General features: G+C 36.3%; 7 protein-coding genes and 1 long non-coding RNA gene across 17 annotated transcripts; 4 read left to right on the plus strand and 4 right to left on the minus strand.

Moving 5' to 3' along the window:
* Nucleotides 1–24: 24 nt before the first annotated feature.
* On the minus strand, nt 25–7,488 carry LOC105670360 (protein APCDD1-like). 4 transcript variants are annotated; one of them, XM_067351267.1, is made up of 8 exons: nt 7,321–7,488; nt 6,709–6,759; nt 6,112–6,303; nt 4,847–5,423; nt 2,714–2,858; nt 2,273–2,504; nt 1,744–2,103; nt 25–1,550 (listed from the first exon to the last, which is right to left on the minus strand). In XM_067351267.1, the coding sequence occupies exons 4-8, from the start codon at nt 4,881–4,883 to the stop codon at nt 576–578; spliced, it is 1,749 nt and encodes a 582-aa protein (XP_067207368.1). In that variant the 5' UTR covers nt 4,884–5,423; nt 6,112–6,303; nt 6,709–6,759; nt 7,321–7,488; the 3' UTR covers nt 25–575. The 4 variants fall into 4 exon arrangements, with proteins under 4 accessions (XP_067207368.1, XP_067207369.1, XP_012219271.1 ...); XM_067351268.1 differs by lacking the exon at nt 7,321–7,488 and adding an exon at nt 7,166–7,269; XM_012363848.2 differs by lacking the exon at nt 6,709–6,759.
* Nucleotides 7,489–7,624: 136 nt separating this feature from the next.
* On the plus strand, nt 7,625–10,707 carry LOC105670357 (nucleolar protein 11). The gene is made up of 4 exons (XM_012363845.2): nt 7,625–7,892; nt 7,962–8,493; nt 8,849–9,876; nt 9,947–10,707. Exons 1-4 carry the CDS (start codon nt 7,761–7,763, stop codon nt 10,073–10,075), a joined length of 1,821 nt encoding a protein of 606 aa, XP_012219268.1. The 5' UTR covers nt 7,625–7,760; the 3' UTR covers nt 10,076–10,707.
* Nucleotides 10,204–12,709, minus strand: UQCR-C2 (Ubiquinol-cytochrome c reductase core protein 2). The gene is made up of 7 exons (XM_012363852.2): nt 12,547–12,709; nt 12,060–12,199; nt 11,789–11,980; nt 11,491–11,707; nt 10,993–11,424; nt 10,700–10,921; nt 10,204–10,513 (listed from the first exon to the last, which is right to left on the minus strand). Exons 1-7 carry the CDS (start codon nt 12,655–12,657, stop codon nt 10,427–10,429), a joined length of 1,401 nt encoding a protein of 466 aa, XP_012219275.2. The 5' UTR covers nt 12,658–12,709; the 3' UTR covers nt 10,204–10,426.
* A 38-nt stretch (nt 12,710–12,747) lies between these two features.
* Nucleotides 12,748–14,291, plus strand: bonsai (28S ribosomal protein S15, mitochondrial). Of its 3 annotated transcripts, none has more exons than XM_067351277.1 (5): nt 12,748–12,766; nt 13,103–13,373; nt 13,468–13,601; nt 13,687–13,882; nt 13,990–14,291. In XM_067351277.1, the coding sequence occupies exons 2-5, from the start codon at nt 13,135–13,137 to the stop codon at nt 14,237–14,239; spliced, it is 819 nt and encodes a 272-aa protein (XP_067207378.1). In that variant the 5' UTR covers nt 12,748–12,766; nt 13,103–13,134; the 3' UTR covers nt 14,240–14,291. The 3 variants fall into 3 exon arrangements, with proteins under 3 accessions (XP_067207378.1, XP_012219284.1, XP_012219283.1); XM_012363861.2 differs by lacking the exon at nt 12,748–12,766 and adding an exon at nt 12,778–12,914; XM_012363860.2 differs by lacking the exon at nt 12,748–12,766 and adding an exon at nt 12,905–13,032.
* Nucleotides 14,230–14,702, minus strand: LOC136998525 (uncharacterized). Its single transcript, XR_010889104.1, has 2 exons — nt 14,551–14,702; nt 14,230–14,471 (listed from the first exon to the last, which is right to left on the minus strand). It is a non-coding gene; the product is annotated as an uncharacterized lncRNA (long non-coding RNA).
* On the plus strand, nt 14,470–17,565 carry LOC105670369 (cuticle protein 19-like). 4 transcript variants are annotated; one of them, XM_067351278.1, is made up of 7 exons: nt 14,470–14,626; nt 14,701–14,803; nt 14,908–15,100; nt 15,391–15,522; nt 16,450–16,502; nt 16,600–16,915; nt 17,151–17,565. In XM_067351278.1, the coding sequence occupies exons 4-7, from the start codon at nt 15,472–15,474 to the stop codon at nt 17,427–17,429; spliced, it is 699 nt and encodes a 232-aa protein (XP_067207379.1). In that variant the 5' UTR covers nt 14,470–14,626; nt 14,701–14,803; nt 14,908–15,100; nt 15,391–15,471; the 3' UTR covers nt 17,430–17,565. The 4 variants fall into 4 exon arrangements, with proteins under 4 accessions (XP_067207379.1, XP_012219285.2, XP_012219289.2 ...); XM_012363862.2 differs by having other exon boundaries at nt 15,452–15,522; XM_012363866.2 differs by lacking the exon at nt 15,391–15,522.
* Nucleotides 17,566–18,423: 858 nt separating this feature from the next.
* On the minus strand, nt 18,424–21,549 carry Eaf6 (chromatin modification-related protein EAF6/MEAF6). 2 transcript variants are annotated; one of them, XM_012363868.2, is made up of 5 exons: nt 21,394–21,549; nt 20,707–20,789; nt 20,160–20,363; nt 19,826–19,862; nt 18,424–19,049 (listed from the first exon to the last, which is right to left on the minus strand). In XM_012363868.2, exons 2-5 carry the CDS (start codon nt 20,776–20,778, stop codon nt 18,709–18,711), a joined length of 654 nt encoding a protein of 217 aa, XP_012219291.1. In that variant the 5' UTR covers nt 20,779–20,789; nt 21,394–21,549; the 3' UTR covers nt 18,424–18,708. The 2 variants fall into 2 exon arrangements, with proteins under 2 accessions (XP_012219291.1, XP_067207381.1); XM_067351280.1 differs by lacking the exon at nt 21,394–21,549 and adding an exon at nt 21,343–21,362.
* A 142-nt stretch (nt 21,550–21,691) lies between these two features.
* Nucleotides 21,692–23,657, plus strand: LOC105670363 (tubulin alpha-1 chain). The gene is made up of 3 exons (XM_012363853.2): nt 21,692–21,860; nt 22,137–22,359; nt 22,443–23,657. The coding sequence occupies exons 1-3, from the start codon at nt 21,858–21,860 to the stop codon at nt 23,567–23,569; spliced, it is 1,353 nt and encodes a 450-aa protein (XP_012219276.1). The 5' UTR covers nt 21,692–21,857; the 3' UTR covers nt 23,570–23,657.
* The last annotated feature ends 323 nt before the right edge of the window (nt 23,658–23,980 follow it).

A 23,980-nucleotide genomic window follows, 5' to 3' on the forward strand; every position in this document is an offset into this window, starting at 1 on the left:
CGTGGAACATCAAAAGACAATTCATTCAATTGTTACGCTTATTGTCAACTTGTGTTGAGTCAATTGAATTTATTAAATTATAACTAATCGCAGATATGTACAGTAGCTTTACGATACGATTCGATATTTTCGTCTGGTATTTATTCGATTTGCGCTCCTTTGAATTTGTATTTTTGTTTTAGGTTTACTTTTAATAATATAGTGGTGCTTTTAATAGTACAAAAATATGAAGAAATTTAAAAATATATATACATTGCTTTAAAATATTAATAAATTTCAGATAAACGAAAGCAGATTGATATGTTCAGACACACGTTGCCCGGATGAAAATTCAAATATATTCAAAAAGAGTCATTACGTCGATTTCGTAATCTTTCCATTCGAGACATTCTATTTACACACTTGTACATATTGTACAAACTTACGAATCTATGGAATTTTCCTAACGATGACGCAAAAAGAGTCTCAGAATGTTTAACAATACGTCATGTATTTAATTAAGATTCTTCTCGCGGCGCATGCTCGAATCTAAAAGTTCCTCGAACTTTCAAAGATAGCGACTCAGACGCGCGATATCACCGCGCGAGATAATATACATAGAATAGAAAGAATTGCAACAAGTAAAACCAAACGGAGAAGAATTGACTTATCGTCGTTGCAGTCGAGGAAAGTAGTCCGAAGCGATGGGTGACGCTCTTGTGGAGATGCATTTGCAGCTCGCGATTGTGCGGCGATGTAGACGCGCATAGTCGCAGCGGCGCCTGCCACGGATGCTCGTCTTGATCGGCTAACAGCAAGACGTACTGACCGTTCCAGTTGACACTTAGCTTGGCCCGCAGTCTTATAATCGAAGACACCTCGATGATGCGTGGAGCGCAATATTTCTCCCAAACGTCCGGCGCTAAACCGAACGGCTTATCGAAGACGCAGTGAATGAACATCGCGGCATCTTCGGGGATTAACGAGCTCTCAACGACGTGCAGGTCCAGCTCCGAAATGCCGGAAGGTATGATCCGGTAAGGCCTCTCGGTGGTAGTCTCGCTCAATGACGTCCGACGATTCCGCAACATCGCCGCAATTCGCCATTCATCCTTCGTGGAGGATTTTATGTTTTGCAAGTACTGATCAACGCCTTCAGTCGTCGATCTTTTCTGCCTTTTCACCTTTCTGTCTTTCTGTCTTTTTCTGCCTGTAGTGCGTTTTGTCACATCTTTCCATGATCCATTGTTGAGGAAAATCTCCCGCTTGATTACTTTCCTAAAATACCCCAGTTTTGCGCCTCGCAGCGTGTAGCTTCCAGACGCGGTTGTCGTGTACAGAAAGTTCTTGCACTGCGAATCGCTGTAGTAATCCCATTGGCCGGTCCACAGCCTGTCGCCCGCGTATATCTCGAATCGCCGTTTGGACCAGCTGCCGCCCGTAGTACTCTCGCATCCTTCACTGAGCCAGTAACCCCCGATTATCGCGGGTAGTGGCACCGCTTGATGAAGAACCGGCGGAATGGTCGCGGTGCTTCGGGATAGGATTTTACATAACGGACAATCTTTCTTCTGCAATCATAATAAGACACTATTATACGTTTCTATACGATAGACATGCGTAAATATGTCATAAATTATAACAATTTATGCTTATCAATGTCTCCGTTTTTTATCGCAAAATTAGAATTACGTTTTAATCGCAGCAAGAATTTAAAATAGCGTTGTATATAAGTGATGACTTCCTGAGGAAACTCAGACGTACCATATCAGCGCGAACCATTGCGGTGGGCTGCAAAGAGGTCGGCTTGTAACAACAACGAGAATACACATGGGACACGGGATTAGCCAACAATAGACGCCAATACTTGTAGCCGATCAACGTTGGTCTTCTTTCCACTCTCAGTAGTTTCAGTTCGTCGAAATCAATTCCAAACGATTTCAAGCAATACATATCAAGCTGCAAATCTGAGAAAGAGGGAACTTGTAGAGAATTATGAATCGGATTCTGCCACACAGATGAGCGTTTGTACGACTGCTCGTAAATCAATTCGGCATTATAAATTGTCCATTTCGGCCGAGGACCACAGCTCTGGTTAAATTTGGTTTCCAATGTATAAGTAATCTGCAAATTAATTTTCAGTATAAATCACAAGTGTTAAGACTTTCAATTTCACTCTCTTATTTTTCACATTTTTGTCACTCGATCATTTTTTCTTATGATATATGTTTCTAATTTTATATTGAACAATTTCACTTTAATAGATTCTTCAAATTAATCGATTTATAAGTACCTCTTCATTCAGAGGTGTAATATGAACGGTGTTCACGTGAAATTTCGTCTCAGTCGCGCCGGAAACGATGTCGGACAATTCTTGTAAATGGATGATACCCCGAATCTCGACGGTATGCGACGCTACACAGCACGAATCGTCAGCGTAGTAAAAACGCATTAAGAGAAATGTGTTGTTTTGAAAGAAGGTGTACTTTCGGATTACAAACCGGGGACCGGCTTGTACTTCGCATCTGTCATGGAAAATCGTATTGCAAATTATTTCAGCTTAATTCCAATCGTCAAGTTACATCAAGACTAAAATAATCTCAACAAAATGGTTACATAAAAAAAAAAAAAAGAAATCTTGGAGCTTATATAAATAAAATTGATTATTTCCAAAATTCCAGACCCGTTAATTGCGTATAATAATGATGCAAATTTGCCGAAGAAGGATAATTACCCTTGAGACACCCACGTGGTATGCAATGCGGCGGAAGAATTCTCCACGACGGTTTCATGATCCTCTTCCTCGATTTGCTTGATGGCCCATGCGCATTGCTCCAATATATTCAAAGTATTTGCGATTGTGACGCAACATGTCTCCACTGTAAAAGAAACAATTCAATCAACACTGTGACAAATGACAAAAGCGGAAAATCGGGCGGAATGTTTGCTTTTAAGATAAGTGACTGTAGGGTGAAAGCCTAGTTGACCTAAATAGACAGTCGAGTTGTCAAGATATGAATCGACACAATCGAGACGCGAGACAAAAGCTGAAATAAAAATGGTGCCACCCGTCGTGAGTTTACTCAAGATTTACAAGCTGAACGGGACAATGCAGAAGCGAGAGGGAGGGACGATGGATGTGCACCCCGCATTATACACGGCTCGACTATGTGCCCATCGATAAGAGACGGGTCTACTACCGCACGCTGAGTCGACTACCTGAGGCATGCCATCGAGGCATGCCACATACACTTTCCTCCAAGGTGACGAGCCAATCTCCCTTTCTTTTGTTTCGCAACTGTTGTCGTGAGACCTCCAGGTTCGATAATTCCGAAATTCCCGCTGTGAAAGGTCGAACTGTCGCACGCGACTATGATTGAGTGGACAGTTTTCGAAGATTGACTTGAAAAATCGACGGGCTCTGTAGATGTACCACAATTTACGGCGAGCAAAGAAATGCCATTGAAAATTAACCATGAAATATCAGACAAAAGTCTCATTCGAGTTTAAGAATATATTTGAAGATATAAATATATATCATGTTAAAGTAAAACCGTAGAACTTTCACAAGCTGTTTTTCTTCTAAATACTCTCAATACGATTTGACACGCACGCACGTAATCGGCAACGAAATACCATCGCGTGCCTGCATCGACGAGATGCGACCTGCAAGAAGAAGATTGCTAATTGTAAGAAGAAATCAAGCGAGAAAGGAGTAGCTCAGTATGCTCTCACGGCTGTTTAACATTCGATTGACGCGCTGTATTTCCCGGCATTCGTCGTTTCTCTTATTGTGTTGTGTTATTGTCGCGATTGATATTCCAGCTGTGCGTTGGAACTTGGACAGCGAATGCAGCAGCCAACAATGACGACAGCGCATGAGACGATTTTAGATTACCAACAAAGAATTTAAACAAATCATTAATTTCATACAGATTTATCGTCCCTCTTTTTTAAATTTTATTTTAGCACAATTACAAACCAAGAGGATTTTGTAGAAAAAAAGAATAAAAATAATTCTTCCAGATGGAAACGTGATTGAAGCTAACAGTAATTATTTTTATGATTAAAAATTACCTCAAAATGCTATGTAATATTTTTGAAATTTATTTTTAAACACGATAAATATAATAATTAATTTTATTTGATAAATCAATCTCTTATATCAATTTATATTACATTAATATTACTTTGCATTTCAGATTCGAGTCTAATTCAAAGACAACGCGTTTCTGTTGTGATCCAAAAACAGTTTTAGAGTGTGAAACATTCTTCCCGACACAAAACAATTTTCGGAATTTGCTTCATGTTACATCTGCTATATCATTAGTCTTGCGTCTTTAGCGTCACACATGTGGCTATCAATGCTTCTATCTCGTACACATGTGTAACTTCCTCTTTCGCAAATACTCTTCAAATCGTGTTCCCTTCTACTTTAATACTTTTTGATATACAAAAATATAATTATACATAAAAACAATATCATAAAACTTTCTTTGCAACACTACCGAGTATATCTAAAAACTTGAAAGTCGAAAAAATCTGTGAGCTAAAATTTGAAAAGAATAAAAAAGTTGCGATACAAATGAAAAACTTTTTCTAAAGCCCAAAATAATAATAAATTACAAGTGAAAATTGTTTGAACTTGGGAATAAAAATTTTCTAGCCAAGAATCTCAAAAACCGATCTCTCGACGTTAGAACTATTTATACTTTCTTCATTTATCTAGTTTTTAGCATTTCCAATACAACGTCGCGAAAACCATCTAAACAAAAAACATTCGTTTTCTTTTTCCTTTCCCCTCCACTTTCTTTCCCCCCACTATTATTTTATATGCACGGTGCACCTTGCGCGTACAAATACTTACAAATCAACAGAATTTTGATGACAGCGATTAGCAGCATTGTAGCGTCGATTTCTCCGGCGTCAGTTAACGATCAAGTAAGAATCGCATTTCTGTTTGCAATTCCTGTTGTGGAGATTTCGGCCGGCGATGTCAATGTCCGTAACACTTAAAATCCACCCTTGCGTTGCAACTCACTACGCTGTAACCAACTTACACACGCGTCTTCTGAGAGGGAACTTGTTCCTTCGGCGACCTACCCCAAAGTTATATAGTCGTACCCCCACCCCGACAACTCCCATAGTTCGATTCGGTCAAATCCCCGATCGCGTGCAGCAGGGAACCGAAACGAGGGAAAGAGCAAACACGTTCTCATCTCTCCCCCGATTCTCTCTCGGGGAATCAGGCCGAACCCCGCTGTGAGGGTTCCCGTATTCTTACGTAGATTTATACAGCGCTCTGACGCGGTGCAGTACCCCACTGCGCCCCGCCCGTGAGACCGGGAAGATTTCTCTAGCGCCAGGACCAAGGCTGGGGGCTGCATCTGGATGAACCATGTTGGCGTGTGCCGAGACGCACAAAATCTCGACAGCAGGTTGTCCTGAATAAGAAAATATGATAGAGAAGGAAGCAACTATTCGTGCAGCGATGTAATGAAATCAGAGACCAAGCCACGGGGGTGGAGAGAAATTCATAACATATATTAATTTTTATTCGGGCGATAAAAAGTTACACGGATACGTGCTAGCGATAGCAGTTACATCTTCTTCCCAGACAAACGTAACATTAATCATTCGATGCACGGTTTCTTAATAAAGATTTGTAGAAACTTGCGAAGAAAATAATTTTGCGATACACTTAAATTAAATATTACTAAAAAAAAATAGCTTCAATATTTCTCTAGAAATGTTAATTAAAATGTAGAAAAAGAAATCAATTTTATGAAAGATATTCAAAATTATAAAAAAATTAGATATTAGAAAAGTTTTAAAATACTCTTTTTATATACATTTCAAGATTTTTAAGTTTATACATTGGACAGTGCAAAGCCTCTTTTTCATTTCTTTTTTTTTATAAAAAGTTTATTAAATAAATATTTTAGATATGCATATTTCCAAAGAAAGAATTCCAAAAAGAAATATTTTTATTAAAAGATTAAATTGTTTAATTGCACTATTAAAATAAATAAAAAAGAATAAAAAGAAATGAGAAAATGCACTGACATTAACCTTAGTAACAAAAAGTCGTAATAAGAAAAATTCTGATAACAAAAAAGATTGATTACTTACTTTGCAGAATAAAATTATCATAAATTTCTTTGGTTTTGTCTATTTTATGCAGCAGCAATGGAGATATATCTTTATATTAAAATACACATTCCACACTTTTTGCAATATTTGTCAGAATCAAAAAGTCCATAATGCAGTAGAGAACTCCTTTGTGCGTTCGATATCATCGTAGTCAGAGATCTTGGAAATCAGCTGAAATCGAATCAAAACATATTACAATTGGTTTCTTTTATCAATAAGCTCGTCTTATTCAAATTCTCACTCAAAGAAGACTTCTATTTGAAGAGCAAATATTAAGAATTAATTTTCATTAAAAAGTTAAATAATTTGATTAGAAAAATGAAAATAAAAAATAAATAAATAAAAAATAGAAAAAAGTTCAAACATTATAATGTATCTTAACAATAAAAATTAGATATAGTTTTCAGAATAAAATACATCAGTTTCTTCTAATTAATCTATTTTATATTTAGCAAGAGTTGCGAAGGAATCTTTTTAGAAAACCCATATTGCGCATCTCTTGCATTATTGCCTGAATATGCTGCAAGAGACTATCAAAGTTCTTTATCCAAAAGACATGTGGCAGGGAAGAAACACCTTGTGCCTTTGGCATCATAATCGTCACGTAGAGATACCCGCGACGATCGACTGGAATTGAAAGATGAATTAGAGGCGTAACGTATTGCGATTAGCCTCCATTCGACAACAGGCCACGTCCACATTCAGGGAACTCGCTTGAAAGAAATCTTTACATTTAAAGAGCGATTCGACTTGCTACACAATGGCAAGGAGCAAGGAGGGACAAGAAGAAGGGAACTCTCTCTCTCTCTCTCTCTCTAGCATTGTCCACTGGCTTTTCCGATTTCGATTTCTTTATCGGTCGTTTATAGACGCTACGCATATATAGGGATCGGTCAGGATCGGTCGACACAATTGAGACGTTAACATCTCTCAAAGTGGAAACGAAGATGGTGGGTGGTCAGACATCTGCAAAGAAACTTGCATCTGCCTCCTGGGACAAAATTATTGACGCCTCAGTCGTTTGATTAAATACCTTTTCGTTCTAGCTAGACTATTCGCTCGCTTTACGTCTACTTTCTCGCAACAGTACTTTCCATACTTCTTTTCTTTCAATTTTCATCTTTTGATATGTGGTGCGTGTAGGAGGGGAGTGTTCTGTATCAGATTCGATCAAATGTATATGTTTACCTTATTTTAAATGTAGAAAATGCAACATAATGCGACTAAAGAAAGAGCTTCCTTCTGCTTCTTCTCGTAAAAAAAGAATGTACGCCAATCTTGAGAAAAGTTGCAATATTCTTCCGTTATTGTTGTCACACCATCCATTTTGCAATTGTTTTGGCGCTAATAAGCAAAAACAATTGTCACTCTTGTGACAATCTCGCAAAACTTATCGATAATTTAAAATAAAAACCGACTCGATCAGTTAGAAATTGATATTACCCGCGATTGAAAATGTAATGAATAATTAATATGTGCTGAATAATTGATATCGGTGGACGATAGGTGGCTTTGAGAAAATTAGCAACCTTAGCAGCACGTGTGTGATGCTTGTCTGCCTGTGGAAATCAGTGTAAATTGGTGTAAATACGAAATAAATTTTGTCAAACGCTCTATATGTTACGAAAATGGCGAAGCTCAGTTCGTATTACACATTATGTCCGCTCATCGACCAGCAGAGTCTACTGGGCGTCGAAAAGGACAAAGAATCGGGTTGTGCGGTAGTGACTCTCGGTAGGAACATAGTGATACGATATAAGGTTAGCCGATGCCACAATACCGTAATTGTGCTTTAAATTACATTTTAATAATTGCATACGTATTTCTAGCTGCAAGATTTGAAACAGATCAGCAGTTGGTCTAGCAAGGAGAGATTGACAACACAAGTTATCTATGACAAGTCCAAACAGCGTTATGTCGCCGTCTTCAATGAGAGAAGGATACGAGTCTGGTCGGAGGAGGAAGCGGACTTGAACGCCGTGAAGGGCTATAAATTTCAGTCCCCGCTTTATGCTATTTTGCCACACGATGAGTCGCCATCCATTCTGGTCCAACAGAACGGAGCTACAGCTTCCTTGGAATGGGCAATTGCAAACAGGAAGACGTGGGTGAGCAAGGGTATAACCAAGGCCAAGGAGAAACTGTTGGATTGTCAGTTGATATACTTAAATAACCAGACAAGCCTATTTTACTTGACAAGGATAGAAGAGGTTTATAATTGCGTGGTGGTTAAATTAGAGAATGATACTTGTGTAGAAAAAGCAGATACCGTCAGAAGAATAGAATTGAAGCGGAGATCAGAGGATCTTGTGGGACACGTGGTAATACATTACAAGAACAATGCATACTTGTTAACTTTATGTAAGTGGCATTAATTATTAACACATTTGCTTTCGATATTACTAATGAGTAGCTTATAACAATTGTTCAAAAACAAATTATTGACATTTTTCTGGTACATGAGAGAAAATTAAGACAATATGTTTAGCATTTGGGATGAGAATTTGTATGTTTGGTTTAGAAATGAATTTTTGTTTAGAAAATTGTTTTAATAAATATATAATATAAATTGTCTTTTTTTTACGTAGACAAGTAACTAAAAAGTTTGCTAATTTTGGGCATTGGATAATTTGAGAAATTATCTGTGAATTTATTAAGATTATATCTACGTTTTCTTTTCATAATAAGATTGTACAGATTTATGCACTTGTTTCAGGGTCACATGGTAGATTGTATAGTCACTTCTTGATAGGAACGTCTTCAGAACCGGAACCCAATAGATTGATCAGTGTGATTACCAATATCAATACAAAGTATCCCGTTGTTATGTCGCATTTGAACGAGACGATCATAGCAGTCTACGGCGCCGACGTCACAGACGAAGGAGCGGTACTGATGATATACAACGTACAGTTCAAACTGGTGCAAGCGGCGCAGAAGCTCAAACTCTACACGAATGGCGCCAAGCTCTGGAAGGTGGAGGATAAATTATTACTCGCGGCAAATAGGCACTTGGCGGTCGCGCCCTATCACCTCGCGCCGCAAAGGATAGCTGCTATGCTGGGTTCGTCCTTGAACTTCAAGAACGACAATAGTAAGAACGAGGCGGACGACATCATCGTGATACAGGAAGCAACGGTGGCACAATGGGATAAGAACCAGGTGCGCGCGAGGAACTCGATAGGTCGAGTGCCCTCGAATATTTCCAAACAGATCCACACGTACTTGAACGAGGGCTGGAGCGACGCCGCGATACAGGAGACGGTGATTCCGTCTGTGATGGAGTCCAATGACGTCCCATCGATCTGTTGGTGTCTCGACACGTTTAGAGATCTGCCGGAGAAGTTATTGGTGGGTCTTCTGGCGTTCGCCTTGCGGAGTCCGGACAATGTATTCGTTCCCACGCAAAACGGCAAGACCGACAGTGTATCGAAAGCCAATAGTTCTTATTCAAGGAACAGTTTTCTTGACAAGATATTTAGTATCAGTTATTCTAATGTTTCTCTGTTACTTCACTTGAAAATTGGTTTGACGTTCGACGAGGTGCTGAAATTGTTGGAATATTTGATGCACAAGTTGAATGAGAAAACAGAGTCGCTTGATGATAATCCGCAACCAAGCGATCAGCAGCTGTACGAGTGGTCCTGTGTACTTCTCGATTCTCATTATCAACATTATTTATTGTCGCAAGATTCACGCGTTTTGGAACTTTTCAATCAATTGAATTCCGTCTTAGAAGACCATGTAAGTATCAAGTATTCTACACACAATTTCTATTGTTTTCTTCACTTAACGGAAATTATTTTTTCTCTAGTTCCAGTTTCTGCAAGATCTGGAGAACTTGAGGCCTATGATAGAAAGGACTAATAATGGGAAATCGCTACGATTAACGTCGAAAACATACAATAAATTCTATTCTATAGAAGAAATAAAACTTTATTAAATTATGAAGTAAATTAGAGACGCGTTTCTTTTTCATGTTTGTTAAATATGTTGCATTTTTTATACATGTTTTTCTATTAATTTTGCGCCATAGACACATGTTATAAACGCCACTGAGAAATTTCAACATTATATATAAGTTTAACATTTTATTTTCTTTTTATTAAATCTCTTTCCGTCTTATAGATAAGTGAGATATCCAAGACAGATATCCGACTCTATACATGAACTACAGCGATGCTTTTATTAATATCGCGTAGTAGATTCTACACTGATAAACGCGAGCATCTCTAAACAGGATTTAGAAATCGAGGGTTTACAGTTAATGGTATTCAGATTTACAGTATTGTGTCTACTTCAATTCGTCGACATACGGAATAGTGGATAGATTGCCGATCGCAGCCATAGACAATTTTCCGCTACCGAGTTTTCCGGCAGCCTGAAAGCCATAAAGAAACAATTATTTTCCGTCATGTCTGTTCTTTAAGAATTATGTACGTGTATAAATATACATATTTTTATAGATACGAAAAATAAGATTAAATATTTCGTAAGATTGAAAAAGTAAACTGTATAGAAAAGTCGGACACACAAACAAATATTCTGGGAAATAAAATCTACATACCGACTTGACTTCAGACGCAGTTACTTTGTCCACTTGCGCAACGAGATCGGACGGCTTGTACAAGCGTCCTTTAAGGAGCGCCTGCTGTCCGATGTTCTCCAGGAGCGCGGCGTCGTTATCTGCGGCGTATAATATCTCTGCCTTCAAGGTGGCTTTACCGCGTGTGATGTCAGCGTCGGAAAGCTTCGGTGATCTTAGATGTGCCGCGGCAGCTTTCGTCACCTGTAAAGTAAGATGTGATACATATAAATTTGATAAAAATTATTTTCAACTCGTTGCTGAATAAAACTTACGGAACCGGCGATATTGGGCAGCGAGGAGAGAACGAAACCAAACAGCCCGGAATCGCTGTAAGCAGCGTTAAACGCCGTGATAGCGAATTGATCGGCGCTCGCCGCGCTTGCCGCGTCCCTCTGCAACGGGGACACGCTGTTACCCCATTTCACACGTGGACCAGAGCCAAGCGCTCTCTGCAGCACGGCAAAAGCGAGAGCGTCCTTTTCTTTGTCTAAGCCAGCAGCTTCAACGGCTACCGCCACAGTGGTCAGGTCGGAGGATCGCTCCTTGCGAAGTTCCCCACCGTGATACTTGGCAGCCGCCACGGTGTTATCTCCTGAGCCTACTTTCAGGTTTGAAGCAAACTGGGATACATCTGACAGCGATACGCCGGTTGCCACAACTGCGCACTTGTTGCCGGTGAACCAGGTATTGACAAAATGTTGCAGCTGTGAAGAGGCAAAGTGAATTTACTTCTTATATTGTGTATATTGCGTTAATCTGTGATTACGTACAGTTTCTGTATTAATTTTTCCAAGTTGTCTCTTTGGCGAGTACAGAGAGTAACCCAGCCCAGTGCGATAGGCTGCCTTGTGCAATAATTCTATTATACGAGTTGCCTCGGGTATCGTGGACAATTCATAGCGCAGCCTGGGCAGCTCGTCGGCTATTTCCCATGGTTTGAACACTTGCTGCGTGGCGACATCCTCCAAAAACGTTAAGGCTTTGTCTCTGTTGTAGTGCATAAATATAAACATTGAAAATTATTCGATATATAAATCATTTCCAATAATTTAATAAGAAATCACTTACAAGTTATTTCTTGTAATTTGTAATGTGTAAGCAATACTTTCGCGATCGGTAGTGGCGGTTAAGTTTCCACCGAGTTGCTGAATATTCCTGGTTATTCCGAAGGTGGTCGACCTGCAAGTACTTAGACCAGTGGCGATACGAAGATGATGTGCTGTACCTTGCGTTTCGTAGGTCTCATTGCGCGATCCCGCTCTAGATGTAAAAATAATTGTGAGACAATACTTTATATAAGACAATCATGTATCTAATTTATAATTGTTCTTTTCGTTACCTGAAGATAACTGACACTTGAGCGACAGGATTGTTATTATCAAGCGCAGCAACAGTCACTTTATTGCTTGACAGTACCTGAAGCTCAGGCACTGCTGCGCTGGAGCATTGAGTCGCTGCTGCAGCTGCATAATGTCTCACCTAAAGTAACACAAGTACTAAAAAGCCATACTTGAAGTGTATTTGCTCATAAAATATTTGAAGAGCACCATAATATATATCGCGATAATTGTCATTTACAAAATAAACAAAAATATTTTTTAATCTGACAGTGTGAGTGGCATGAAATTATGATGGTGGAATATGTCAAAATTGAATTTTGAAAATCATTTCATTTTAGGAGATCGCAAGGTTAACACATGTCGTTCTTCAACGATTTACATAACACCTATATATGAGTAAAAGTCAATGTATATTGGACGAATATCAGGCGACATGGAAAAATGATATGATCGAACATGATAAAGACTCGCAAGGATTCGCCATACCGCTGGGCTACGAAGAACGGGCGACCGTACAGCGGAGCAAGCCATTTCTCGTCCTTTCCGTACGAGCAGAAGAGCAGATCGGACTAATGTAGACGGCCAACACGGCGCCATTAGACGCACTAGGTAACGTCGATGAATCGGAACGCCACCCGAATTATTCCTGCGTACTTGTTGGATGCGTTTCAGTAGGTAAATTCTATCGAGGCACCTGAAAATGTCAGTGAGTGACATAATCGACCATTATTTCTAAAATAAGCTAAATTTTCAAAATTATAATTAATAAAAAGCTATTACACGTAGTGTAATATAATTGAAATAATATAATCTCTATAATTAAATTGGCTCAGTTTTACTTGCCAGTATCATAGGTTTGTTCACGTCGCATGCCCCAACATGCTCCTACTCGCTGCAATCTGTAATACACGTAACGTAATACTACAGATTAGTGCATACTGGAGCGAGTAGGAGCATGTTGAGGCAAACCTTGTGTGTACACTTTTCTAACCTGACAAAATTCTACTGAATTTCACAAACAACTAAGTCATTAAATTTTTAGCTGGAGTCTAAATAAGAGAGAACAAACGCGACATGAATATAATAATAAATAACTGTAAGCAGACAATAAAGATAACTACAAATTTATTGAAAAATAGTAGTGACCTTTCGAGAAGATATGCCACTTCTATAGCTGACTACAAAATCACTTGGGTACGACCAGAGAAAGTCTCGCCTATATTGCCTGAGAAATCTGGCGATATGGGAATAAATATTGAAATAAAGCCATCTGATCTTTGCGAAATGTACAGCGAATCTCCTGAAATAAAAGAGTGAGTACTAACATATTCTATTCTGATATGCATCCAATGGTTTATTTATATATGTTTCTACTTTTATTTTATTTACCTTTATCTTTTTTATCAGTGCTAGCAATATTGTCAAAAAGATGTTTACATTACAATATTTACCAAATAAAGAAACAATCAGGACTAGAAGAAATAAGATTATGAAATTGGTCCACAGATATGAATCAGATCGGAAATCGCCGGAAGCTATAAGTAATGCATAGTTTAAATAAATATTATTGATTATTACAGAGTAACAAGATAACATCTGCTTATATCTTGTGTCTTTATTTTTTAGTTGCTTTTGCGACCAGCGAAATATTACGAGGGCAAGAATATTTGGAAAAACATCCTAGGAATTCACGTGCAAAAACTTATGTGAAAGAAATGATTGATAAACGGAAAAAATGGCTGTCAAACTTGCGAAAATGGGATTATAGACGTTTTGAATGGATCTTGGAAAAACTCAATCTTGTTTATAAACCAATACCCAGGTAAGAATTTTATATCTAACTTATATAAACTATTCTATAAATGTTATTAATCTTTTTCTGAAATTTTATATAAAAATAATGAAATATTTCTATAAAATATTTTACAGCGGACCAACACAGATTACCAGGAAAGAGTCTTTTACACGACTAACGGAGAAATATTGCGACAAAATCGTACAAGATAAACTAACCGCATACAAAAAAGAATTGGAAGACTTACAGAAGGATTTTTACAAAGAAAAAGCGGAGAAGCTTGCATTTATTAGAGAGGAAGAATTAGCGTGTGGGTTGCCACCGTCGGTATCTGAAGAGGATATTGAATATGTCAAACAAAAAGCAAAAGAATGTCAAATGTAATATATATGTTTATGTAATTCTAATTTAGCAATAAAACAAGTTTACATCATCATTAGTACGCATATGCACATAATACACATTACAATCAATTTATTATTTTTTATAATGTACTTCTTTTCTGCATCCAATTTAAAATCGTTACTTTTCCATTTACCGAACTGATTGTGAGTGGACTGTGCGTTACAGTTAGTTTTGGTAACCATCTGCAGATTTCGCTTTAATGAAAGAGATGCTAAACTATTATTTTTGCGGTTATGTGTGTGCAAGTGAAAGTGCCTTTAATCGTTGTTATTGAACAACTAAAAAATTACCGCTTTAATATGATGTTCTCGAATGATAGACCTAAAAAAGGATTAAAAGATGAGAAAATGCTTGAATTTTATCCTGGTTTGTATTGGCACAATATCGTATATAAATCTATGAAAATTACTGGTTGTGCAATTTATCGAATAATTTTACAGGCTAGAAAATTTATTGTAATTGATTTTGATATGGCCACGTAAAAATATCAGAAGATTTCGATACGCAGCAATACGCAATTGTCATTGAACAACTCTCATATATGTATGTACAATTGTCATTCCTTGTGGATGCTTAAAATTGATTTATATCTATTTCGCAATAGAGAAGTGAATCATGTTTAATCATAATGTATTTGAATTCTCTAGATGTTAGAAATTGCAAAAATATCGCGAGCCAAAGATAGCAGAATTATAATGCAGGTTTCTGCACATTCATCTAACGCACAATGATAGCGACAACAGCAACGTCCCGATAGCCGATCAGCGATGTTCCCATCAACGAGTTTGCAACGCGCAATCCATGCACTGCGCAATCCGCCGGTTTGGTCCGCGCAAAAATGTAAGTGAATGTTCGCGTAGTATATATAAAGAAGAGTTGCACCCGTGGGATGCTGCAACTCTCGTTACCCTCGAGACCCGAGAGCCGTCCACGTGATTATCCACGCGAGATCACGAAATTCACGGGAACGACTACGGTATTCACTATTTTAAAGTGCGATCGAGTATTTGCCGCTTTCAAAAATTCCCATTTTCTGGATTTAAAACGCGCATTCTTATTTAAATCTACGTGAAAGATGTTCGATTGAAAAACTAAACACAGATAAAAAGGAGATTATTATATTGTTTCAGATATAATTATAAAAGATAAATTCGCGAATCAAACGACGAAGAGTATTTTGTGTGTTTCCAGTGCTCAAAACACGAATTACAATGTTCTTTGCTGTAAGAAAGCATAGTTTAGAAGAAATCATTTGTGGCACGGTTAGTATATTTTTTATACTTATTTTAAGATATAATAAATAATATTATATATTTTATTCAATTCTATTTACTATTCTTTTTAACTTTTCAACATTGAATATTTTATATTATTGAAAATATAAAAATGCAATTTTATTAATATTCTTTCCCATATTTTTGAAATTAACAATAATATTTTAAAATGTAATTTATAAAATTCGTAGATTAAAATTTAGCTTTACATTTCTTTTTTTAACATTTTTAATGAGTAGCAGCCAATGTTTCTGCATCGTGTATCCGCATAATTATCTATTATAAACTTCATTTGCATTATAAAAGTTGGCGCGAAATCGCATCATGCAGTTAAGTCTCACGAATAAATAAGATGATTGTGTTGCGCGAATCGCAGAATCATCATCCTTGTCGAAATAGTGTTTTAATTAAACATGATGCGCGCGGAGCAAATATACATTGTGCAATGAAACGAGTTAATGATCGCTGCCGTCCTCTTTCCACGTGCATTCTTAAATCCACAAACTCCATGTAGATCCAAAGATACATAGAGCTATAAAAATCTCTTAAGTCCATCTATTCTTCAATTATATATAATATCTATATACATAATAGATGTAAATAGATTAATACCTTTTTCTAAAGTATAGATCAATATACACATATTAGATCGATACATTCATTATTGAAGAGGCGTGTGAACTAACGATTTGGTACTTCGAATACGAAAAGAATGGGATAATATGATCTATCTGATTTCTATTACATAATCGAAACACTATAATTAGTTAGACGATGTGCGATATAAAAGTAGAATCTTATAAACTATTAAATAATCTTTGCGTTCAATTCTCATGAATACATTTCTCATAATATAATAATTATATAAATCCGCTACAACGCGAAAAATTGTCACAAACCTTTTGCTGTTTTCAGATACTCTTTTTGTACACCTTGCTCAGTTACAGCCGAGCGGATCTTTTTCGGGAGTAAGTATAAGACGCAAGAAGCTCATTATGCTATTAACCGGATTGAAAAAGAACGAAGGAAAAGCAAGGAAGACGATGATTATTATATTTTCGATAGATATTCTCCTCAACCATTCAGAAGATCAAGGAATTCGTATCCGTGCGCACCTGTGGATTCGACGGCGTCGTCAGGTCCATTCGGTGCCATCGCGTGTACATTGAACCCCGTATCAAGGAAAACCAACAGCGAATCGGAACCAGAAGATTACGTATCACCTCCACCACCTGCATATGTTAAAGTGTCAGCACCTCTGTTATACAAGCCTTTGCCGAGAACATCTACCTTGGTGTACATCGCGCCGCCCATCGTCAAATCTGCATCGGCTGTCGTAGCTACAAAACCGAAATTAGTGGAAAAGGATGTTCAATACATGGTAAATAACGTGAAAATTTGTCCACTTCGATGAATAATTCAAAATAAATGGATGTTAAATGTTTTCGAATGAAAGAATTTGCACGCTATCTCTCTAATTACTTAAAGTAAAGCTTGACTTTTCGTATTCAGGGTGTTTCAGAACCATATGAGTAACTTTTCTTTTGCTTAAAAAATTCTTGCGCATTTTTTTGAACAATATCCGAGTTTGAAAAAGATATTCTTCAATTTTTTAGGCGTATCCCAAGTACTCTTTTAATTATGGCGTAATTGATGGATATACCGGCGATTCGAAGTCAGCATGGGAGGAACGAGACGGAGATACAGTTAAAGGAGAATATTCAGTCGTTGAAGCGGACGGAACTATCCGTACTGTTTCTTACACAGCTGATGACCATAACGGTTTTAATGCGGTTGTAACTAGAAGCGAACCTTCAAGGAATACGAAATCTGCCGTCGAAGTAAAAGCGTTCGTACCCGGTGCCATATTTGCAAGCGATAGGCATGCAATTTAATATTAACTTAATTTACTATTTTTCCTTTTGCAAAATATATTTTTCCTCTAGATATTATATGCATATTTTCTACGCAACGTATTTTGAATATAGTTTCCCTTGTTCTTAAAAATTATACAATTTTCTTACTTTAAAATGGTGCTTTTTGCAACGTAGTCCACAATTTACATTATATCATATTTCATGTCTGATAAGCATACATATACTTAAATATAGAAATTCTTTTTATACTACGTATAATTTTCGTTTATAGAACATCTAATATTGTATTTGTTTTGAAGTAAATCGCTTTTTTCAAGTAAATTTAATCTTACATATTATATGTAATCAAACATCATACACGTAAATTTTTAAATTCTTTATTAATAATATCTTAAATGTTTTATGAAAAATCAAAAGAACCTTTGCTTTTTGCATACACATAAAATTACATATATTAAAACTGGAGCATTAAAAATAGAATTAAAAATCAAAGATCTTTTTTTATTTTTTTATTACTTCACATACTATATTAAAAGCCAAAAACATTAATATGAACAACTGATGTAAAAACATTAACACTATATATAATACTTTTGAGATTTGAGAGTTCAATATTAATCTGCACATATATTGGATAACTATAGCTCTCTCTCCTTTTGTATTAATAAAAAGTGATTAATAAGAATTGAGTTAAAATTTTGAATTAGTACACATTTTATTAAATAAGATGTTTTATGTATATTAATAGAATATATATTAATTAAAATATTTTCTAACCTAGCACGTTTTGCCGGAAGAAAAGCTTCAAATAACTTTTTAATACTGCAAGAAATATAATTTATATTTTTGGAATGTATATACTATATTACGTGTAACAAAAAATAATTTATCTTACATTGCATAAAAGTATTAATTTAATCATATGTTCAATATAGTTTCGTAAACTAAAATGTGTCAAACATTTTTCTGTTATATAAAAGCAGACGCTTAGATGCCTTTGTTAACTTACGGGTTTTATGCAATAAACACATTGAAAATATTAAATATATTAAAAGTAAAAAAACGTCATGGAAATTTCAACATAAAAAGAGGTCCAAAAGATAGAAATGTAAAACTTGGAAAAATAAAAAATTGTTATTAAAACTTGCTAGAATAATTTTTGTTAAACAAAAATCAGACTTTTAGTGTTCGGACCTTTTTTTATCTTTAAGCCTTTTAATGATGAACACAATATTCGTTTTCATAAAAAAAAAGAATTAGTGCGCGTAACATTAATACATCATCGTTAGAATGATTTCTACCTATTTCGAGATCTTTTATTGCTATTCTTTTTCGCGCTATTTGTCGATTTATTTTTACTAGAATCTTTGCTATTGCTATGGCACTCTTTGACGGGTGTGGTAACATGTTCTAAGTTGCCGTTGGATATCGATCCATTTGTAAATTGAACATTTGAGGCATTGTCCGAATTATTAAGAGTGCCATTATTTGGGACATATCCTGTTTGAATAGAGGTATGATTTTTCCCACTAGCTTCCTTATTATTGCTGGAAGAGAGGGCATTCGTATTGCCAAAGTTGCAATTGTCCTCGCTGCCACTATTTCCAATCTGAGACTCCGACTCGCTGTATCGTTCAACTGGAAGCAGGGATCTTGTGTTAACGGCACAAAGTACATATAAGTGGAAAAAAGCAAAGAAAAATTGTTTGCAGATAGAGTGATACACGGCAGAGTGATACAGAGTGTACAAGCTAATACGACAAACAGAGTTTTCACTTGGATTATGCTCATAGCAAATATATAGATTTCCTTATATCATTAGATATAAATACTTATATGTGGAATATTTTTTATTCTAATTACATTGAATCCCTACTATTGTATTTGTAAAGTACTGGCTAGTATTTCCTCAAAACATGAAGATTTACACTTTGCAATTTTATTTATATAGAGAAACCAATAGGAAAATGAAAAAAACTACCATTATAATTTTTATAACAAGGTATCTTTTATATTGCACTAAACACAACAATATAGGACAACTAATTTCATTCAGATACTAAAAAGAACTTAATTACTTAAGCTCAGCATCATGTACAATATTAGACTACATTAATGATATTTTACAGTACAGTAAAAATGGTAACAAACTTTATCATAACATCAGATGCTAGCTTTAGTAATTTTATTCTTTTATTTTAATGTAAAGCAATCCAAACAAAAAAAAAATCAGTGCAAATGTATATTTATAACATAATACAATAACAATCAGATAACTGAATATAAATAATTACTTGTGCATTCATAAAATTGCTATTGTCTCAACAGAAAAGAGAATAATAAAGAAAGTACAAAAAATATAAGAATATCCTATAATCAAACAAATAATTATGAATATCCATTGAGGTCCTTACTTTTTTCTTGTGTATTCTCTACGAGTCCACTAACAGCCTGTAACAAGAAACGATACAAATTAATCACGCGTTAGCATGACAAATAATAAAAAAAATAATAAAAAATCTATGTTTAGTTTTTCATAAACACAAAAGTAAAATAAATTCCCATTTTGTATAGTGCCAACTTTTAAAGGGCTGCCAAACATTATGTTTCAAATCCAATATCATATTTCAATATTAGTGATAGGTTATAATTTTAACATATACATTACTTTTCAAAACCAAATCTTCACGATTTCCAAATAAAAAAACTGCAGTCCTTTAAAAGTTAAACATATATATATTTACTTACTGCCATAGATGTAATTGATGATTTGGAAAATAATCTTTCAGCCTCTTTAAATTTCCTGTTACGTTTATCAGCTTTACTGTTAGTATTTTTGTTGCTCGCCAGATATCTATCCCAGCCTCTTATTATGTTTCCATATAATTGTGTATCTTCTAAATAGCTCCCTTCAAAGGCATATATCTGACGTTCCAAATTAGCTAATGTATCCTGCAAAAATATATTTTCATAAAAATTTGCTTGCATATACAAATTGCATTATGTCATTAATGATGACTGTTACATCCTATGATATAACAAGAATACCAAGAAACGCTATTTTTAAATTGTACATATTGTATTATTTGTTATAGATTTGTTATAGAGGTATATAGGTTTACTTTTTCCAACACCATAACCTCTCAGTTTTGTAAACTACAAATTGTTTAGATCATTTTTTCATTTAAAATTGTATAAAATTTTGACAGGTTTGTTTCACAAATATACACAAGTGTTTCATGATATTTCTGCACATTTTGGCGCCTAATCATAAAAATTTTCATAACATACTCACAGCTATTTCAGCTTTGCGTTTCACTAACTCTGCCAATTCTGCTCGCAAATCCACCGAAGATTTTGTAGACATGTTTTACTATGCTATGGAAAATCGATTTAAGCTGATAATAATAAATAAAGTTAAGAAAATACAAAGAGATTGCGATCAATGTGACCAATTACACAATGCAATATTCACAATTGGTTTGGACAATCAAGAATAACGAAGTTTGTCGTATCGGTATAGCAGAGCTGCCAATATAATCGCTTTGTGTAGCAAAGAGTGTATTCATACAGACAAGCATAACTGCATAATGCATAAGAAAATCGACCAATCAGGTGTCTAACAAATTACATTTGCATAACCTACTCTCTCTTATTCATATTATTTAAGTAATTGAACTATTGGATACACTTAAATTCAATCATCTTTTATCTCTTAAAATATCAAACTTATAAATTTATGCTCCAATTTATAAGTTTGATATTTTAAGATAGCGTTTTGCATTCAGAAATTTACACATATATATATATAATTGTTACATTAGTATTAATATAGTTTGTTTTTACATATATTACATATATTACGCAGTATTTGCTTACAGAATGCTAATATTCGTTATTATACTATTACATAGAATATTACAATGCGTACTGAAGTGTATTCAAGCGTGTTGTATTCTGACAGAGACTTTGTTTTACTCACTATCGTCAAGAAAATCGATCGTTGTCATGGGATTTTCAGTTATTTCTATGTATTTTCAGCCGTTCACTTCGGAGAGGCAAAATCAATAAAACAAAAGCTGTATAGAGTCAAGTTGGAAATTATTGTAAGACACCCTGTAGATAGATTGTCAGCTGCGAAAAGGTACTATATATTCATAGTGGCGTCTTCACGGCGTCCTGCGTTCTGCGGTCGGCGAACAGCCAATCGCGTACAGAAATGAAGACAATGGCGATAGTAGCGTCTAATGATAGCCAATAAGCGACCGCGAAGTGAATCGATTTGGGAAAGATATAAAAAGCGTTACGCCAGTCCGTTGCGCATTAATTGTTTCAGTTTTCGACGGGATACGTTACTGTGTAGTTGATAGCAGAAGCTCCATTACTTGCTGCATCTATCGACTGCTCGATTTTCTTCGTTGAAGCTCGAATTATACGGAATTCAAAATGGTAAGTATTCACAGCTTGAATAATGATTGAAAGAACTGAGCGATAAAATGTACGGTCGCATTGCAACGGCGGTACCGGCCGGCTCCATTCTGTCCTGTTGCCATGGATGACTCATTCCTTCCAAATTATGACGCTTCTTTTATTTATCAGATTTATCGCACGTCTGTACAATATGGGCGTTATAACAATTTTATATCAAGTTAAAAGATAATACGCAAAACATTGGATATATTTATACATTTATTTATACATAATTATACATTTTTACATTTTCAGCGTGAGTGCATCTCTATCCACGTAGGTCAGGCTGGAGTACAGATTGGAAATGCCTGCTGGGAATTGTATTGCCTGGAGCATGGTATCCAGCCAGATGGCCAAATGCCATCTGATAAGACTATTGGAGGAGGCGATGACAGTTTCAATACTTTCTTCAGCGAGACTGGCGCTGGCAAGCACGTTCCTAGAGCAGTAATGATCGATTTAGAGCCAACAGTAGTTGGTTTGTACCTGCTTTAATATTTCTTATATTTTATAACAGAGAAAAGCACAGAAGCATCAGTAAATTGATCATTTGATTTTCAGATGAGGTTCGTACAGGAACTTATCGCCAGCTGTTCCATCCAGAACAATTAATCACGGGTAAGGAGGACGCTGCCAATAATTACGCTCGTGGCCATTACACGATTGGCAAGGAGATCGTAGACTTGGTATTGGATCGCATTCGCAAGCTGGCTGATCAATGCACTGGTCTGCAAGGATTTCTCATTTTTCACTCGTTCGGCGGTGGCACCGGCTCAGGTTTTACATCTCTTCTGATGGAACGCCTGTCTGTGGACTATGGAAAGAAATCAAAACTGGAATTTGCCATTTATCCCGCGCCTCAGGTTTCCACGGCTGTCGTCGAACCATACAACTCCATCCTGACCACGCACACTACACTGGAACATTCCGACTGCGCCTTCATGGTTGACAACGAGGCTATTTATGATATCTGTCGTCGCAATCTGGATATCGAGCGGCCGACGTACACTAATCTGAACAGACTGATTGGACAAATCGTGTCCTCCATCACTGCTTCTCTGCGCTTCGACGGCGCTCTCAATGTCGATTTGACTGAATTCCAAACCAACTTGGTGCCCTATCCCAGGATCCATTTCCCTCTGGTGACGTACGCACCAGTTATCTCTGCGGAGAAAGCGTATCACGAACAGCTCTCTGTCGCCGAGATTACAAACGCCTGTTTCGAGCCTGCTAATCAGATGGTGAAATGCGATCCCCGACACGGTAAATATATGGCTTGTTGCATGCTGTACAGAGGCGACGTTGTTCCCAAGGATGTGAACGCCGCGATTGCGACTATCAAGACCAAGCGCACCATCCAATTCGTCGACTGGTGTCCGACCGGTTTCAAGGTTGGCATCAACTATCAACCTCCAACGGTGGTACCCGGCGGCGATCTTGCTAAGGTTCAACGTGCGGTCTGCATGTTGTCCAATACCACTGCGATTGCAGAGGCCTGGGCTCGTCTAGATCACAAGTTCGATCTGATGTACGCCAAGAGAGCGTTCGTTCATTGGTATGTCGGCGAAGGTATGGAAGAGGGCGAATTCTCAGAGGCGCGTGAAGATCTGGCGGCTCTCGAGAAGGATTATGAAGAAGTTGGTATGGATTCCGCAGAAGGCGAAGGAGAAGGAGCTGAAGAGTATTAAGCATTTCACGCTTGAAGCATTTTTTTTTTATTTTGTATGACAGAACGCTTGTACAAGTCCAAATAAATAATCTGATTTGCAGATATAATACATGTAGTCAATTATGAAATTTATTGAATTATGTATACATTGTCTTAAAAACGACAGAAACTTTGCATATCCTATATATTACGCATGTATTAGAAGTAGGAAATTAATATTATTTTATTTTAAAACAAGAAAATAAAATGGATTAACGTATCATTAATTAGGAAATAAGAATTAGAAATAATTTATTCCACTCTTTTGTTTAAAGTAAAATGATTCCAAGTTGCTCTTCATACGATTTTATTTAATTAATTATCTGAACAAGATAAAGAGGATTCATGTTTTATCGACGATAAAATTCAATTCTTATAGATTATTAATGCG

Source organism: Linepithema humile, chromosome 3 (genome assembly GCF_040581485.1).
Source record: "Linepithema humile isolate Giens D197 chromosome 3, Lhum_UNIL_v1.0, whole genome shotgun sequence".
NCBI classification, from domain to species: Eukaryota; Metazoa; Arthropoda; class Insecta; order Hymenoptera; family Formicidae; genus Linepithema; species Linepithema humile.

Bases quoted from the DNA above. Each gene is read 5' to 3' on its own strand.
- LOC105670357 (XM_012363845.2), top strand. From the start codon at position 7,761: ATGGCGAAGCTCAGTTCGTATTACACATTATGTCCGCTCATCGACCAG. The intron at 7,893-7,961 runs GTTAGCCGATGC...ACGTATTTCTAG, and splicing joins ACATAGTGATACGATATAAG to CTGCAAGATTTGAAACAGAT. The intron at 8,494-8,848 runs GTAAGTGGCATT...CACTTGTTTCAG, and splicing joins TGCATACTTGTTAACTTTAT to GGTCACATGGTAGATTGTAT.
- LOC105670360 (XM_012363848.2), bottom strand. From the start codon at position 4,883: ATGCTGCTAATCGCTGTCATCAAAATTCTGTTGATTT. The intron at 2,104-2,272 runs GTACTTATAAAT...ATTAATTTGCAG, and splicing joins TTACACCTCTGAATGAAGAG to ATTACTTATACATTGGAAAC. The intron at 1,551-1,743 runs GTACGTCTGAGT...TTATGATTGCAG, and splicing joins CAATGGTTCGCGCTGATATG to AAGAAAGATTGTCCGTTATG.
- bonsai (XM_067351277.1), top strand. From the start codon at position 13,135: ATGAATATAATAATAAATAACTGTAAGCAGACAATAAAGATAACTACA. The intron at 13,374-13,467 runs GTGAGTACTAAC...CTTTTTTATCAG, and splicing joins GAATCTCCTGAAATAAAAGA to TGCTAGCAATATTGTCAAAA. The intron at 13,883-13,989 runs GTAAGAATTTTA...AATATTTTACAG, and splicing joins GTTTATAAACCAATACCCAG to CGGACCAACACAGATTACCA.
- LOC105670369 (XM_012363862.2), top strand. From the start codon at position 15,028: ATGTTCCCATCAACGAGTTTGCAACGCGCAATCCATGCACTGCGCAAT. The intron at 15,523-16,449 runs GTTAGTATATTT...TGCTGTTTTCAG, and splicing joins AAGAAATCATTTGTGGCACG to ATACTCTTTTTGTACACCTT. The intron at 16,916-17,150 runs GTAAATAACGTG...TCAATTTTTTAG, and splicing joins AAAAGGATGTTCAATACATG to GCGTATCCCAAGTACTCTTT.
- LOC105670363 (XM_012363853.2), top strand. The intron at 22,360-22,442 runs GTTTGTACCTGC...TTTGATTTTCAG, and splicing joins TTTAGAGCCAACAGTAGTTG to ATGAGGTTCGTACAGGAACT.
- Eaf6 (XM_012363868.2), bottom strand. From the start codon at position 20,778: ATGTCTACAAAATCTTCGGTGGATTTGCGAGCAGAATTGGCAGAGTTA. The intron at 20,364-20,706 runs GTGAGTATGTTA...ATATTTTTGCAG, and splicing joins AACGCAAAGCTGAAATAGCT to GATACATTAGCTAATTTGGA. The intron at 19,863-20,159 runs GTAAGTAAATAT...TTCTTGTTACAG, and splicing joins CATCAATTACATCTATGGCA to GCTGTTAGTGGACTCGTAGA.
- UQCR-C2 (XM_012363852.2), bottom strand. From the start codon at position 12,657: ATGGCGCCGTGTTGGCCGTCTACATTAGTCCGATCTGCTCTTCTGCTC. The intron at 11,425-11,490 runs GTACGTAATCAC...GCCTCTTCACAG, and splicing joins GAAAAATTAATACAGAAACT to CTGCAACATTTTGTCAATAC. The intron at 10,514-10,699 runs GTATGTAGATTT...TATGGCTTTCAG, and splicing joins CTGCGTCTGAAGTCAAGTCG to GCTGCCGGAAAACTCGGTAG.